Source organism: Bison bison, unplaced genomic scaffold (genome assembly GCF_000754665.1).
Source record: "Bison bison bison isolate TAMUID 2011002044 unplaced genomic scaffold, Bison_UMD1.0 scf7180017864461, whole genome shotgun sequence".
Taxonomy (NCBI): Eukaryota; Metazoa; Chordata; class Mammalia; order Artiodactyla; family Bovidae; genus Bison; species Bison bison.
Genome location: NW_011495023.1, coordinates 19,600,802 through 19,618,880, shown reverse-complemented (window position 1 = coordinate 19,618,880; position 18,079 = coordinate 19,600,802). Strand labels below are relative to the sequence as shown.

General features: G+C 38.3%; 1 protein-coding gene across 1 annotated transcript in view; it reads left to right on the top strand.

Annotated features, from left to right (window-relative positions):
* The first annotated feature begins 6,756 nt into the window (after positions 1 to 6,756).
* LOC105003111 (ankyrin repeat domain-containing protein 26-like) overlaps positions 6,757 to 18,079 on the top strand; it is a 48,140-nt gene continuing 36,817 nt past the window's right edge. Inside the window, exons 1-6 of the mRNA XM_010860076.1 lie at positions 6,757 to 6,767; positions 8,226 to 8,295; positions 13,468 to 13,597; positions 13,900 to 13,961; positions 15,138 to 15,231; positions 17,322 to 17,419. Of these exons, the coding sequence (XP_010858378.1) occupies positions 6,757 to 6,767; positions 8,226 to 8,295; positions 13,468 to 13,597; positions 13,900 to 13,961; positions 15,138 to 15,231; positions 17,322 to 17,419 (465 nt within the window). The remainder of the gene's footprint in view (positions 6,768 to 8,225; positions 8,296 to 13,467; positions 13,598 to 13,899; positions 13,962 to 15,137; positions 15,232 to 17,321; positions 17,420 to 18,079) is intronic.

Genomic DNA, 18,079 nt, shown 5'->3' with positions numbered 1-18,079 from the left:
TTGATCCCTGTCTCCTGTACAGTGTCACGAATGTTACTTTTAGGCATATTTAAAACCCAGCACTGTTAAGTTTTCCAATTTCAAATTCAAAGTGTTAGTCACTCAGTCATGTCTGACTCTGTGACCAATGGACTGCAGCCTGCCAGACTCCTCTGTCCTCCACTATCTTGTGGAGTTAGCTCAAATTCATATCTATCGACTCAGTGATGCTGTCCAACCATCTCATCCTCTGTTGTCCCTTTTCTCCTCCTGCCTTCAATCTTTCTCAGCATCAGGGTCTTCTCTGATAAGTGAGCTCTTCACATCAAGTGGCTGAAGTACTGGAGCTTCAGCCTCAGCATCAGTCCTTCTGATGAATATTCAGAGTTGATTTCCTTTAGGATTGACTGGTTTAATCCCTTTGCAGTCCAAGGACTCTCGCGAGTCTACTCCAACACCACAGTTTAAAAGCATCAATCCTTCAGCACTCAGCCTTCTTTATGGTTCAACTCTCATATAGCTATACATCACTACTGGAAAAATAGTATCTATGTTTTAACCCCAATCTCCTAATTTATCCCTCCCCTCATGTTTCCCCTTTCATAAACATAATTTGATTTTGAGATCTGTGAGTTGGTTTTGTTTTGTAAATAAACTTATTTTGATTAGATTCCACAAGTAAGTGATGTGATATTTGTTTTTCTCTGAGTTACTTCACTTAATATTGTAATTTTGAGATCCTTCTGTGTTGCTGCAAATGGCATTATTTCATTCTTTTTATAGCAGAGTTGTATTCCATTGTGTGTGTGTGTGTGTGTGTGTGTGTGTGTACACTGCATCTTCTTTATCCATCCTTCTGTTGGTGGACACTTAGATTGCTTCTGTGTCTTGGCTATTGTCAATAGCTCTGCAGTGAACTTTGGGGTGCATGTACCTAATTGAATTATGGTTTTCTCCAGATATATGCCAAGGACTGGGATTGCTGAATCATATGGCAAGTTTATAGTTAGTTTTTAAAGAAACCTCATAGAGTTCTCCACAGTGGGTGTACCTACTTACATTCCATAAACAGTGTAGGAGGGTTCCCTTTTCTCCACACTCTCTCAAGAATTTATTGTTCGTAGATTTTTTGGTGATGGTTATTCTGATTGGTGTGAAATGATTCCTCACTGTAGTATTTCTGCATTTCTCTAATAATTAGTGATGCAGAGCATCCTTTCTGAACATCCTTTCACGTGCTTTTTGGTCGTTGTAGGTGTTCTTTACAGAAATGTATATTTAGATCCTACACTCATTTTGTGATCAGGTTGTTTGTTTTTTGATATTGAGCTATTTGAGCTGTTTGAAAATGTCGGAGATTAATCTCTTGTGAGTTGCATCGTTTGCAAATATTGTTGCCCATTATGTGGGTTGTGGTCTGTCTTGTTTATGATTTCCTACACTGTGCCAAAGCATTTAAGTTTGATTAAATCCCATTTGCTTATTTCTATTTTTATTTTCATTTTTCTAAGAGGTGGATGAAAAAAGATACTGCTGTAATTTAGGTCAGAGAGTATTGTGCCTATATTTTCCTCTAAGAGTTTTATAGGGCCTGTCCTTATATTTAAGTCTTTAGTCCATTTCGAGTTTGTTTCTGTGTATGATGTTAGGGAGTGTTCTAATTTCCTTATTATACCTGTAGCTGTTGAGTTTTTTTATCACCACTTGTTGAAGAGGCTGTCTTTGCGTCTTTGTATAGTCTTGCCTCCTTTATCATAGATTAATTGACCATTGGGCATAGGTTTCTCTCTGGACTTTCTGTCTTGTTTCATTGATCATTCAGTATATTTCTGTTTTTGTACTAGGACCAGTGTTTTGATTACTGAAGCTTGCAGAGTAGGCTCAAGTCAGGGTACCTGATTCTGTCAGTTGTTTTGGCTATTTGGGGCCTTCTGTTTCCATATACACTGTAAAATTTTTTTTGTTCTGGTTCTGCGGAAAATTCCATTGGTAATTTGATAGAAATTGCAATGAATCTGTAGATTGTTTTGGGTAGTATAGTTATTTTGACAGTTATATAGTTTTAATGTCACTTTGATTTCTGTGTTTATTTCAGTTTCCTGTCTTTCCCTCTTAGTTTAGGTAAGGGGTTATTGATACTGTTTGTTTCTTTCAGAAAATGAACTTATAGTTCTTGCACATGCACACTTGTCAGTCTGGCACGCCAAGCCTCTGTGCACATGGGTAATGTGTTTCTAGGTGTCGCTTAGCAACGATCATTCTGGGATAAAAGATTCTAAACTGTTGAGCTTCCCAGTTGGGAGGTTGTGGCAGGACTGCTCTGGCTTACCTCTTAGTGTTTGTGTGGGTTTAGAGGACTCTGAAGAGCTGAGGGGGAGGTGAGGTGTGTTGGAGTTTGTAGACTCTGCGATTAAGAAGAGTTTTGGCTTCAGGAGTTAAGAAGGGCATCTCGCCCTTTGGCTCCTCCGTCAACCCAGTGAGAGACAGCTGTCATAGAATCAACTTCCAGCCCGGGTATTGCATCCGAGACAAGGACCTCGGAAAGATCCACAAAGCTGCCGGTGCAGGCAACGTAGCCAAAGTGCAGCAGGTTCTGTTGCCCAGGAGGAGTGGCCTGAATGACAGAAGATGAACAGGTAAGCGGGGTGGAAGGGCCTGGCAGGGGTCCCTCCTGTGAGTTTCCCCTCCAAGGCTCTTCGACACCTTCCTGGGATCCAGCACCCCACAGAATTTATGATCAGCAGAAAGCCTTAGCTGGTTTCAGACCCACTTGTAATTCCCCTTATAGGGCACTTTGCTGATGGTTTTGAAGTCATTTAACTGAATGTCAGTAATCACAGAAATGAAATGAAACATGAATAGCATCTGTGTTTTCTATCTTCCTCCTACTTTTTATTTGCATGGGTTAGCATGATGTACTCATGAGTAAGAGCTCTCAAGTTCTATAGCCTTCAAGAAATCTTCTGGAACCTCCTGGCTCTCACATTTTTTCTCATGTGATTTATGAAAACACTTATTCATGGATCGCCAATCCATGGATCATGGCAGTGGACAGATTTCTGATGGTGTCAGCATCTTATTTTTAATTTACATAGTTTTATACCATAAGGTATATATTACAGAAAACTGCATAGTGAGCAAAATAATTCCCATGAGAGGTCAACTTCTGGATTAAAAATTCCTCAGATACAATTCAATATCCGTTTTATATCAGTGTACACTTAGGTGTATATGTTCTTTGTTGAAGGACCTTAGAAGACAGCTTTGAAGTAGGAAGCTTGCTGTGTCTTTGAATAGGAAGACATTTTCTTAGGATATATGGTTTTTCTATACTTAAACCAAATCAATATATCATGATTTTAAACATTTTGGATTACATATGCTGTCTTTAATTATTGTGATGAAATTAAAATTGTACATAGTAGACTAAGACTTGCTCTTCATGATATAAAAATGTGCCGTAAGTGCCCACAAAATATTCATTCACTAACAACTGTAAAGGGCATAGATAAATGAATGGAACAGAATAGAAAATGCCCAAACACCCAAATGTAGGTAAAACTTTAGAACTTGATACTGATGACATTTTCTATTAGGAAAGATAAATTGTATATAGATGGTGGAGAAATAACCTGATAAAAGAGAAAAGTAACTAGATTTTTATCTCATCAAAAAGTTTCAGATGGAGTGTGGATCAAACATTTTAAATATGCACAGTGAGAAAAGTACCAGAAGAAATCTCAAATTCTTATTTATATATTTTTTTTCCTGCTGACAGAGACCTTATTTTTCCCTTTACTATTGTTTCTTAACTTTAATTTTTTAAATTGGAGAATAATTGCTTTACAATGTTGTGTTGTTTTCTGCTGTATAACATCATAGATCAGTTCTAAGTATACATATTTCCCCTTCCTTGTGAGCCTCCTTCCCACCCCAAAGACCTCACTAAGAATTATTTCAAAAGCAAGAATTCTTGAGTTTCCTGGATTTTGGCACACACAAAAAAAGGAAAAGATATCTGGAGGTTGAATTAACATTTTAACAACTCAAAAAAATGTAAAACTCTGTGTCAATCAAGCTGTCTATAGGCAAGTCGGATTAGCAGACAGGGTTGATCTTTTGGGCACTAATAGGAATGTAGTACAGATAAAAATAATTTGTCGCTTTCAATTTTTTTTAGAATTTTTTTTGAAGATTTATATCTTCTGACAACCTTATCTGAAATGATCTAAGAATTTGGTAGTTGTTTTTCATATTAGTGTTAAAATATTATTTATCACAATTTTAATACATAGCATTCGCCAACTGATTTCTGAATATAAAGAAAAGAGACCTGAAACTTCTCCTGAAAATAGCAACCCAGGTACATCATCTGATACCTAATTACTCTTGGTGATTCTACCATAGATAAAGTAGGAGTGAGGAAGTTTCAATAATGAAAGAACTATGAAAAAATTGGTGTAAATTGCATATGTGTTTTATTTTCTAAATTACTTTTTTAATACTCTAGTATTCATAATTATTTAAGAGGTTAGTTATAGGTGATTTAACATCAAAGACAGTATTGTCTGAAAAGAAATCCATGTATTTAATATGGCCCCTAAAGTCCTATATTAGATCTTTGCGTAAATAAGAAAAAAATTTTTTAACTTAGTATGATGTATATTTCATCTATAGTCCTATATCAAATTGGACTTCTTATGAAACTGAACATTCATTTTTAGAAATAGTTTGCATTTAGTGAATGAATAGTTAGTAGTTACTGTGTAGTGATTAGTCTCACTAAAATAGTTACCATCATTAAAACTGAGAACCTGAATAATCCCTTCCTGGTAGGATAAGAAATGATAAACAAAAGAACTGCAAAGCAGAGCCAGTGTGCAGCATAATAGTGAGAGATTATTTCTGAAAGATACCTACCAACAGTACAGAAGGCGGAAAAGCAATGCCTGGTTGAGAGCCAGTTGTTTTGCCTATTGCGTACCAAGCAGGTCTCTATTAGCAACTTCATTCCTTACAGATCCAAAGAGAGTGAGGTAGGTTGACTTCATTAGGACCAGATGTTTTCTTCTGTGTGTTAGATAATTGTCATGACAGTATAGTTTTGTAAGAACAAGATGTTCTCTTGCCATCAGTTAAAAGATTATCATAATAGATATTCAAATAGATGAACTTGGGACTCTGCAGGTTCTACTAAAAGCACAAAAAATACTTCGGATTAACAAAAACAGCATTAGGCCTGCTCAATGTGGCACATTGCACAGGGTGTCTGAGGATACCTTTAACTGAGTAGACCTCTGTCTAATCAAAGGGGGCTTCCCAGATGGCTCACTAGTAAAGAATCCACCTGCCAATGCAGGAGATATGGTTTGATCCCTGTGTCGGTAAGATCCCCTGGAGAAGGAAACAGCAATCCACTCCAGTACTTTTGCCTGGGAAATCCCATTGGCAGAAGAGCCTGGTGAGATGCAGTCCATGGGGTTGCAAGAGTCAGACACAACTTGGTAACTGAACAACAAAAACATCTATCAAAGAACTGTAGGTTGGTTTAATACATTAGTCAGAGGTAATACAGAGATGACAGAGTCTTGGTCTTCAATACATTCAAAATAGAAAAGAGTTGTCTCTGGTTAATTTCTGTATTTTTCTAAACAACATTTTCAAAGAAAACATGCCTATTTAGTTGTTCACTTGTTCACTAAACAGATAACTTTCAAGAGTCTCTTATGTACTAAGCATTGTTCTGATGTCACAGGGTGCAAACATTTAAAAATCACTGCCCCTGCTCTCCAGGCTCAAGCTTGCAGTGCTCTTCTCCCCTGGAGTCACTGAATGTGAGTCACCCCTCCAGCATCAGATCATGACGACCCCTGGGAAATGTTGTCCAAAGGCACCAGAGTCCGAGGCTCCCTCCATCCTTCCCTCCCTCCCCTGTTCATCAGCTTAAAATGTGATGATGTATGACTTCCAAGCTGAAAAAGCATGATTTCTATAAACATTTGCCATATAATGGGGAGGATTGATATAATGATATCCCTCACTAGTACACAGCACTCTTTGGACCATCCTGCTCTATGTGGTCCAGATACTCTTGAGCAATGGAAGGAGAGAATCTCAAGAGATTCTTTTTAAGCGTATTAGTCTGTGTGTATGTATGTGTATATACATATATGTAAGTATTTAGACATTTTTTAAAAGTTCAGTTTCTGTGTACCCTACTGCATGCTCACCACTACAATTCCAGTCCCCATTCTCACAACCGAGTTGACTTCCTTTACCTGTTTGCCCTCCCCCGCCTCCCTTTCAAGAGATTATCCTTTCTAAACCTGGAATCACTACATCTTTCATACTTCTCTTGCCCTTGGAAAGAGGGCCAAGAAGAGAAGACTTTGCTTCCTATATTTTACCTTGCTCTGAAGTTCAATGCCTGTAGACCAAGCTTCCCTGTGATCAGGCGTTTTCATTGTGAACTGAAGAGTCAGAGAAGTTGTCATGTCCCCAAAAGACACCTATAGTCTCTGTTCACTGCTCCAGGCAATGGAAGTCCAGAAATACTGTGCTGTTTAAGTGTGCTACTGTCAGTTTATAGTACTGATTCTATCAATGGTCTAATATCATTTTCTGTCAGTCTCCTGGAGTTTGGTTAGGATTTATGGTCATTGTAAATAGCAGTTCTTTCTTTGTGTTTTTGTTTTGCATTTGATGACTATAAAAGGGAGAAGTGGTTCTTAGGCATTAGTAACCTACGAGTATAGTACAATCACTGTTCCCTCTAGTATGGCCTCCAGGTGTGGTTTGAAAGGAATACTTTTAAATCAAGCATCAGTCTTGAGGTTTTAATATTCTGTATTTTTCTTTTGTTGATTTAAAATGCATCTTGCTTTTTTCTTTAATATTGGATGAGAGTTCTGAAGAAGACTCTTTAAGCAGGTAGGATTTTTAGGATGTTTTAAATTATATGTTTAACTAAGGGAACATGGAGAAGAGAAACTAATGTTTGTTGAGCATTCTACTCTGGGTTAGACACTGCATTACGTGCTTATTTGTGACCTCATAGATTCATCACAGCAGCTTTGTAAAGTAGCTGTGTCCTGCTGCTGCTGCTACTAACTCGCTTCAGTCATGCCCGACTCTGTGCAACCCCATAGATGGCAGCCAACCAGGCTCCCCCATCCCTGGGATTCTCCAGGCAAGAACACTGGAGTGGGTTGCCATTTCCTTCTCCAATGCATGAAAGTGAAAACTGAAAGTGAAGTCGCTCAGTCGTGTCCGACTCTAGCTACCCCATGGACTGCAGCCTACCAGGCTCCTCCGTCCATATTAGGCAACTCTGGTTTCAGGAGGTTAATGAATTGACCTGTGATTCCTCCGTTAAAATGAGTTGACCTGTGGTTTGACAGTTGGCATTCCTGGCTCCCACGTCTACTCCTATGTCCCTCAGCAGAGACTGAGAAGTACCCATATAGCACATAAGTTAAAGACAGATATAAATTAGTTCTTTGACTTGTCTACATTTTAAGTTTTGACATTGTAGGGAAACTCCATGTACTCTCTTTTAGAGTAAAGGAGAGAACTGGTGCCTTCTCAATAAGTGGTTTCCCTGCTGACGGACCTAGACTCCCCTTTTGGACAGACTCAGATTAGTCTCTGAACTGGGAACAGACAATGGAGAAGGAAAAGCCTATTCTTCCACTTTGTTTTAAGTCATCAGGTTTATTCCAATTTGGGCAAAAAAAAATTATTTCAATCCATCAGTTGGATTTTCTGTTCAGCTATTAGAACTTTTGGTGAAAACAGATTATTTTTAGGCTGTCACCCTCTGTTATGGAAACTAAGAATGAGTGTTAACTGGATATTTCATAGGTTGGGAGAGACGGAAGCAGAAATAGGTAATTAAAAACTTTTTTGGAGACTTTCCTGGGGCTGCAGTGGTTAAGATGGTTAATAAGACTTCTTTCAGTGTAGGCAGTGTGGGTTTGATATTCATTCAGGGAAGCCAAGATCTCACATGCCTCGGGGACAGACAGCCAAAACAGAACATAGAAGCACCATTGGAACAAATTCAATAAAGACTTTAAAACTGGTCCACATCAAAAAATCTTTTTTAAAAAAAAAGCTGTTTTAAAACAGGCCAAATTTTATTCATGTCAAGAAAGTTCATTTAATATATAAAAAACTTTCACTTGTTTTGTTGTTGTTCAAAGAAATGAACTCACTCATTTTTATTGTATGTTTTTGCTTTAAAGGTTTCCCAATAAACCTGGCGTTGATTTAGGGCCTACAGCAGATGATGAAGTCTTAGATTTTAAAACCAAGGTAAAGTGTTCCATTGTGAAATTAGTTTTCCTGCTCTGAATTTAGTTTCATATAGTATTTACCCTTATGATTAGACAATGAAAGTGAAAAATAGATTCAAGGGATTAGATCTGATTAACAGAGTGCCTGAAGAACTATGGACGGATATTCGTGACATTGTACAGGAGACAGTGATCAAGACCATCCCTAAGAAAAAGAAATGCAAAAGGCAAAATGGTTGTCTGAGGAGGCTTTACAAATAGCTGAGAAAAGAAGAGAGCAAAAGGCAAAGTAGAAAAGGAAAGATATACCCATTTGAATGCAGAGTTCCAAAGAATAGCAAGGAGAGATAAGAAAGCCTTTCTCAGTGATGAAAGAAATAGAGGGAATCAATAGAATGGGAAAGACTAGAGATCTCTTCAAGAAAATTAGAGATACCATGGGAACATTTCATGCAAAGATGGGCACAATAAAGGACAGAAATGGTATGGACCTAACGGAAGCAGAATATATTAAGATGAGGTGGTAAGAATAAACAGAAGAACTATACAAAAAAGATCTTCATGACCCAGATAACCAGGATGGTGTGATCACTCACCTAGAGCCAGACATCCTGGAATGCGAAGTCAAGTGGGCCTTAGGAAGCATCACTAGGAACAAAGCAGGTGGAGGTGATGGAATTGCAGCTTAGCTATGTCTAATCCTAAAAGATGATGCTGTGAAAGTGCTGCACTCAATATGCCAGAAAATCTGGAAACCTGAGCAGTGGCCACAGGACTGGAAAAGTCCGTTTTCATTCCAATCCCAAAGAAAGGCAATGCCCAAGAATGTTAAAACTACCACATAATTGCATTCATCTCACATGCTAGCAAAGTGATGCTCAAAATTCTTCAAGCCAGGCTTCAGTAGTACGTGAACCATGAACTTCCAGATGCTCAAGCTGGATTTAGAAAAGGCAGAGGAACCAGAGATCAAATTGTCAATATCATCTAGATCATTAAAAAAGCAACAGATTTCCAGAAAAGCATCTACTTCTGCTTTATTGACTGTGCCAAACCATTTGACTCTGTGGATCACAACAAAGTGTAGAAAATTCTTCAAGAGATGGGAATACCAGACCACCTGACCTGCTTCTTGAGAAATCTGATTACAGGACAAGAAGCAACAGTTAGAACTGGATATGGAACAACACACTGGTTCCAAATCGGGAAAGGAGTACACATCTTTTGGTTTCCATTTGAATGGAATATCTTTTTCCACCCTTACTTTCAGTGTGTATGTGTCTCTAGGTCTGAAGTGGGTCTCTTGTAGGCAACATATATATGGCTCTTGTTATCGTTATCTATTCAGTTACTCTGTGTCTTTTGGTTCGTGCATTTGATCCATTTACATTTATAGTAATTATCGATATGTATGTTCCTATAGGTATTTTCTTAATTGTTTTGGGTTTGTTTTTGTAGGTCTTTTCCTTTCTCTTGTGTTTACTGGCTATGTAAGTCCCTTGAGTATTTGTTGCAAGGCTGGTTTGGTGGTGCTAAATTCTCTTAACTTCTGCTTGTCTGTAAAGCTTTTGATTTCTCTACCAATTTTGTATGAGTTCTTTTCAAATAGGATTTTCTATTTCTTTCTTATAGCATAATAGTACTTTAAAATGATTCATAATTACATCCTCACATAAACATTTCTCTTCTACAATTTCAAACTTGTCGTTTAAGATCAATTTTAAAAAGGAGTCTTCTTGTCACATCTTGAATTGGTGTTTTACAATTAAATTTTTTCACTAAACTTAAAAATGCTTATTATTGTAATATCCCACAAGTGAATATTTCATATATTTATGAAACTACAGCTTTATATCTTTGAAACAGATGTTGAAATATATAATTGACAACTTTAATCTCATAGTTTTCTTCCCCTGGTATTGTTTTATTTTCAAAAGTTCAGAATTCTGCCTATGTTTATACTAATTATACCAGCTTAGTATATTTTACAAATAATTATCCTAAGTGTATACGCTTTTCCTGAAAAAGTTTCTCTATTTCTAACCCAATGGTATTTACCCAAATCTTTTCGAGCCCCTTGCGTGCCTCAAATTCATTTAATACACCCCAAACTGAAGCCATTGTCCTTGATGCATCCCTCCTTCCTGCCTTTCTGTAAGCAACCCTGTCATCTGTCCTCCCCATCATAGCAGACAGAATCACTGAAATTCTACAGCGGGAAAAACTCTGGACTCCACCTTCCTTGAAATTACTGTATCCAGTCACTTACCAAGTTCAGTGTTTTCTACCTGTTTAACATTTTTCATATCTTATTACACTAATTCATTTCTCACCTATGATCTTGAAATATTCTTTTCTAGTTTTGCTCTCCTGATGTTCATCTTTAAGTTGCTGCCAGAGTAATCATTCTAAAATATACTTGCCAATCTTTTCTTTCCTCTTGACTCTGCAGTTTGTTTTAGAATGACTCTTACCATCTTTATTTGGCTGTTTTTACAGCCAAATTTGCTTTTTAATTACACTTTCATACATATATGTACAGTGTGTAGGGTGCTTAATGTTCTCTGTGGAGCATTGCTTATAGGTTTTTGTTTTTTCCATGATGCTGTCTTTAAAATCCTGTCATATTTACTACTTCCTGGTGTAAATATGAATATATTTGAATAAAGCATGGCACCAAATAAAGTAAAATATATTTGTGATGACTGCAAGGAGATCCAACCAGTCCATTCTGAAGGAGATCAGCCCTGGGATTTCTTTGGAAGGAATGATGCTAAAGCTGAAACTCCAGTACTTTGGCCACCTCATGCGAAGAGTTGACTCATTGGAAAAGACTCTGATGCTGGGAGAGGATTGGGGGCAGGAGGAGAAGGGGACGACAGAGGATGAGATGGCTGGATGGCATCATTGACTCGATGGACGTAAGTCTGGGTGAATTCCGGGAGTTGGTGTTGGACAGGGAGGCCTAGCGTGCTGCGGTTCATGGGGTCACAAAAAGTCGGACACGACTGAGCGACTGATCTGATCTGATCTGAATACCTTTACTCATCTCACATACTAGTAAAGTGATGCTTTAAATTCTCCAAGCCAGCTTCAGCAATACGTGAACTGTGAACTTCCAAATGTTCAAGAAGGTTTTAGAAAAGGCAGAGGAACCAGAGATCAAACTGGCAACATCTGCTGGATCATCAAAAAAGCAAGAGAGTTCCAGAAAAACATCTACTTCTACTTCTGCTTTATTTACTATGCCAAAGGCTTTGACTGTGTGGATCACACTAAACTGTTGGAAAATTCTGAAAGAGATGGGAATAGAGCACCTGATCTGCCTCTTGAGAAATCTGTATGCAGGTCAGGAAGCAACAGTTAGAACTGGACATGGAACAACAGACTGGTTTCAAATAGGAAAAGGAGTACATCAAAGCTGTATATTCTCACCTTGCTTATTTAACTTATATGCAGAGTACATCATGAGAAATGCTGGGCTGGAGGAAGCACAAGCTGGAATCAAGATTGCAGGGAGAAATATCAATAATCTCAGATATGCAGATGACACCACCTTTATAGCAGAAAGTGAAGAGGAACTATAGAGCCTTTTGATGAAAGTGAAAGAGGAGAGTGAAAAAGTTGGTTTAAAGCGCAACATTCATAAAACTAAGATCATGGCATCTGGTCCCATCACTTTATGGGAAATAGATGGGGAAACAGTGGAAACAGTGGCTGACTTTATTTTTCTGGGCTCCAAAATCACTGCAGGTTGTGATTGCAGCCATAAAATTAAAAGACGCTTACTCCTTGGAAGGAAAGTTATGACCAACCCAGACAGCATATTAAAAAGCAGAGACACCATGTATGGAACAGTCTTATGGACTCTGTGGGAGAGGGAGAGGGTGGGAAGATTTGGGAGAATGGCATTGAAACATGTAAAATATCATGTATGAAACGAGATGCCAGTTCAGGTTTGATACATGATACTTGATGCATGGGGCTAGTGCACTGGGACGACCCAGAGGGATGGTATGGGGAGGGAGGAGGGAGAAGGGTTCAGGATGGGGAGCACACGTATACCTGTGATGGATTCATTTTGATATTTGGCAAAACTAATACAATTATGTAAAGTTTAAAAATAAAATAAAATTAAAAAAAAAAAAAGCAGAGACATTACTTTGCCAACAAAGCTCCATCTAGTCAAGGCTATGGTTTTCCCAGTGGTCATGTATGGATGTGACAGTTGGACTATAAAGAAAGCTGAACGTAGAAGAATTGATGCTTTTGAACTGTGGTGTTGGAGAAGACTCTTGAGAGTCCCTTGGACTGCAAGGAGATCCAACCAGTCCATCCTAAAGGAGATCAATCCTGGGTGTTCATTGAAAGTACTGATGTTGAAGCTGAAACTCCAATATTTTGGCCACCTGATGTGAAAAGCTAACTCATTTGAAAAGACCCTGATGCTAGGAAAGATTGAGGGCAGGAGGAGAAGGGGATGACAGAGGATGAGATGGTTTGATGGCATCACCGACTCAATGGACGTGGTTTGGGTGGACTCTGGGAGTTGGTGATGGACAGGGAGGCCTGACATGCTGTGGTATGTGGGGTAGCAAAGAGTCGGACACGACGGAGCGACTGAACTGAACTGAACACCTTTACTTGTGTAGTAGATCCCCAACATGTGAAGGAAAAAGATGACACTTCCTTTCTCCCATTTGAACCTGGTTCTCCAGTTTTGTCTCTCTATATGGTTCACAGTGACTCTGTTCTAGTTTTCTACATGACTTGTGAACATTGTTTCACACCTCACCCATTTGCTCGGGCCGCCCTTCCTAGAATCCCCCTCACATCCTGGCTCTGCACTCTCTGTCTTCTGAGACACAGCCCTTTATCACAGCGTTCCTTGAGCTTCACAGGTACACCTGCCTCCTTTCTCCTTTGTGCCTTTCCTGTGCTCTGTGTGCTTCAGTTGCAGAGCTGTTGAAGGATACTTTTCTGCTCTTGTTTGTTTTCATGTGTCTCTGCCTCACCTAGAACACAATGCAGAATCACTCTTTTCTTTACATTTCTAACTTCTTCCAGGACAGTGTCTATGATTTCCTAGACAGAGTGAATGTTTATCATCTTACTGATTGAGTGAATGACCAAATGAATGAATATGTTTTCTAAAGTTGGGTTTTTGTTTTATTTTGTCTTGTTTTTATAGGAAGGGGCCACAAAGTCAGAACTTGTTGCAGAAGAAGGTGATACTGATATTATTGACAGGGCTCCCCAAGAGCAAACAAATCATGACCGTTCGACTTCTGTTGATGGAGCACACAAAAATGATAGACGTGGTAAGTCAGTGAACTTCTTTGAATTTTTTCTATGCTTAAAAGCTAATATAAAACCATCTAAAGAGTATGCATCCAAATATTATATGAATTTCTTTTTAAGTAAGTTTCTTTTGCTCTCTTTCTTCATAACTGTCCCACCTACTACCAACCTTTTCTTCCTGAGAATGCTTCAACCCTCTGAAATTCTTTTCCACTACTTTATTTTATTGAAATATTCATGGATAGAGATAGGCTTATATATGTCTTTAAAATTCATAGTTAGTAAATGTTCTCATTAATGTATCTGTGACACCATTTTCCAGATATGCTGTCAGCCTTAGGATTGGGAGAAGAGGAAGATATAGAATCACCTTGGGATTCTAAGGTATTGTCTTCTATTATTATTTTGAAATGTAAGCACTGAGTGATATAAGAACATAAAAGCAAGAGATGCTATGACTTTCTCACCTTTGCATTTCCCCATCAAAACTTGGTTCTTTTTTTAAACCTGTATTGAATAAAATAATTCTGTGCTAAATACTACCAAATAGTACACTTTTGTTCTTTTGCAAGATTCACCTAATGAAATCAGTGTTGTACAGAAACCAAGGCTTAGAAGTCCTAAGGAATCCGTTTGGGTTCTGAAGTTACATTTATCTAAAAACTGTAGCATTATTCCAGGTCAGTCTATGATCAAATGTTTCTTTCTTTCTTCCTCTGTTCCTTCCTTTCTTCTTTCAAATTTTATTGAAGTACAGTTGATATACAGTATTGCGTCAGTTTCTTGTGTGCATCAAAGTGAATCCGTTACATATATATATACATATACATATATATATAAATCAACTCTTTTTTATATTCATTTTCCATATGGGCTTTTACCGAATATTGAGTAGAGCTCCTGGTGCTGTACAGTAGGGCCTTATTATTTATCTATTTTACTCACAGTGGTGTGTATGTGTCACTCCCAATCTCCGAACCAAATGTATGTTTCTTTGGCACATGTGCATGTGTGAAACTGTTAGGGTCAGAGAGAAACAGGTTGAATTTTGGTTTTTTGCCACACTGACGTTGAAAAGTAAGTGCGTGAACCTTGAACGTATTACTACATTTGGATTGTCAGGTTGATTTGCAAAGAACATTTCAAGAGAAGCAAAAGCATGGGAAATAGTAATAAATATGTGGGGTTATAATAACAGCAGTTAGCTTTAATGATGTTTTAGTAAGTGCAAACCATTTTTGATTGCTTAAGTAGCATGTGCCGAGTACATTTATGGCATCCGTACTTGAAGTAACATAAAGTAACAACGCCCTGTTTGAAGGTGGGAGCTATGGAAGGAGATAAGAAGGGCCTGATCTCTTAGATGCAGGCAGCCACTGCCTGGTGATCCAGCACCATGTTTGAATTCAGCATCCTGGTTCTGTCACATAGCAACTGTGGGATCTTGGCAAAACCTGTCTTAACCGGGTTAAAAGTAGGCAGTTTTTAAAAGTACGGTATTTTCTTCAAAAGGGATTAGGAACTTTTTGTGCAACTCATTATTATCATTAATTGTAGCAGAGTATCTCTGAGAGCCTTCCACAGAAGTATGTGGATCATTTATCTAGAACTTCTGGTGAAAGAGGAAAAAAGACATTAAACGGACAAGTAGAAGGTAAGAACTGTATTTTACGGAAAAGTCATTTGACAGAACGTTGATTGAAAATGGAAATGCTAATATATTCTAATAAGCAAAGAAAATCACCTGTCGGATGGGTAGTGAGAAAAAAAGATGAGAAAAGCAGGGCAACTGTATATCTTATCAGGTGTCAACCACAGATTACATTGAGAATCCAATTTAAGAAGCTAAATTATTAGTTATTAGATTTACTTCACGGTCCAATGTTTAAGACTTCGTCTGGTTAAGGCTCTCCAATGCAGGGGGTGCAGGTTCTATCCCTGGTCAGGGAACTAAGATTCCATGTGACACATGACCAAAAAAAAGAAAAAAATTATTATTAGTTCTGTTTCAAGATATTCTACACCCTAAGGAAGGTCAAGAAATAAGAAACAAGAGGGAATGAAGGATGAGAGAGGCAGAGGGGGCACAGGGAGGAAATGAAGAAAAGGAAGCACGGGTTTGTGGGGGAAGGTGGCAATCAGTAATAAAGGTCTTTAGATAAACAGAGAGTATTTGACATGGACGATGAATTTGAAGTGAGCTTCCGGCACCAAAACTTGTCAGAGAAGAACAGCAAAGTTCTCCCCCTCTTCCTGTTTTACTCGTTATTAGGAAGACATTGAGAACTGAGGTCTTGGCAGGCAGAGCTGTAGGAAGACATTCAGATGTGAGGTCTCGGCAGCAGAGCTGTGCTTTATCCTCTGTGGAGGAGCACAGGCATAGGTTCTCAGCTGTAGATGTTTCAAACTGATGTCATACGAAATGCTGCTTTCTAGGATGGTGTCGCATAGGCCACAACAAGAGAGCTAGAAAGAAGGAGAGAGCAGGGGGCGTGATGGGGAGACAAGGAACACACAGCATAAAAGCGAGTTCACTGGAAAGTTTCCAACTTCTAATGCAGTTTCAGTATCTAATGCAGTATTACTTCAACTTAATTCACTTTCCTGAAAACTTAGCCTCTGTTTCCTCACTCTAACACTTCCCCGCAAACTGAAACTGCATTAGAAGTTGGAAACTTTCCAGTGGACTCGCTTTCATGCGTGTAGAAGCACTCCGGGAGTTGGTGATGGACAGGGAGGCCTGGCATGCTGCAATTCATGGGGTCGCAAAGAGTCGAACACGACTGAGCAACTGAACTGAACTGAACTGAATGTAGAAGCAGACTCCTTATAGACCAGAGTTCCTCGAATTTTAATTAGTAACTTGGGGGCCACGTGTGAAGTACACATGCTGAGCAGGAGGCCTGAGAATCTGCGTTTCTAACAAGCTCTCAGAGTAGCAAGGGTGTAGCCTTGCATTTAGAGAAATCTGGAAGAAGAGCTTTGGATAGTGGAGGACATAACAGGATCAAGGAAAAGCATTATTCTGTTTTTCTTTCTGAGCATGTCCACAACCAGAGGGAAACAAAGAGTTGAAGTAGCAGTTAATAGGTGTAAAATACCATTGCTAAGCAAAAAGGGAGAAAGAAATGGTAGGGATGATCCATAGAAAGGATGTAAAGGGGGAAGATTTAAGACCACAGATCCAGAGATTACCATTTGGAGAGGAGAGAATCTAGTGAAAGGACAAAGGGAGGAAAGTAAGGCCTTAGGGAGGTGAGTTTGGAGTTGATGAGGACACTTGAGAGAACTCCTTCTAGATGACTTCAGTGTATTTACAGGGAAAAGAGATAAGATCATTGTTGCTCCAGAGAATCCTGGGGGTTGGAGGGGGTGTTCGAAGTGGGAGAAATCGCAGCCACTCAGGCATCAAAGACAAATGTTGTACCAGTATTTGTTATTCAAATTAGATTAATTTGAAAAAGGAACCATAGATTCGTTTTTTTTAAACATAGCTGATTTTTTGAAAGTTGTTTCATAGAAATCCTTTGAAGCATTAGCGTGTAGTACCAAACCAAACTAAGTTTTGAAGCCAGATTAATCGGGTTCATTCCCTAAATGCTAGAAATACTTTTAATAAATACTACACTGATTTTGAAACATGCAAATTTTTAATTTCTAATAATTCTTTGGCAATTAAATGTATTATTTCCTTTTTGATAATTGTATTTCAATATTGAGAATTTATTATACATTATTTCCTAGACGTGTCTTATATACCTTCTTGTATGAGTGGATCGAGAAACTTTAAGATGGCTAAACTAGAGGAGCCAAGACATGTGGGCAAACCAGTAGCCCACATGGATGTGGAAAAAAAAATGAATATTTTTATGAGTCATTTTCTACAAGTGTATATCCAGACTAATCTGTTCATTATTCTGTCTCTGATGAGAAATGAATTATACATTTTAGTGAACTGTCACCCCAACTGTGCACTTCTTAAATGACTGGACAGATCGAAGAACATGACAAATACTTGTAATATAATGGTGCAAATGATAACTGCTGTGTTGCATTCAAGATATGCTGTTGCATTTTACCATCAGCTTTAACATTTATCTTCTTGGGTTCATGATTTGCTCCTCTGATTAAGATCCATTTTCTCCTCACCAGTCAATATGTTCACATTGGTCTATGTGCACGTCAACATTTTATAAAGCCATTGAAAACGTAATGTTATTAACTGCATGTTTTGGCAAACCTGTATTCCTATTTTTTTTTCTTTTTTGCATTTCTTTTCCATGGGGTTCGTCTTGATCCCTGTCTTCTGTACAATGTCACGAACCTCATTCCATAGTTCATCAGGCACTCTATCTATCAGATCTAGGCCCTTAAATCTATTTCTCACTTCCATTGTATAATCATAAGGGATTTGATTTAGGTCATACCTGAATGGTCTAGTGGTTTTCCCTACTTTCTTCAATTTAAGTCTGAATTTGGCAATAAGGAGTTCATGATCTGAG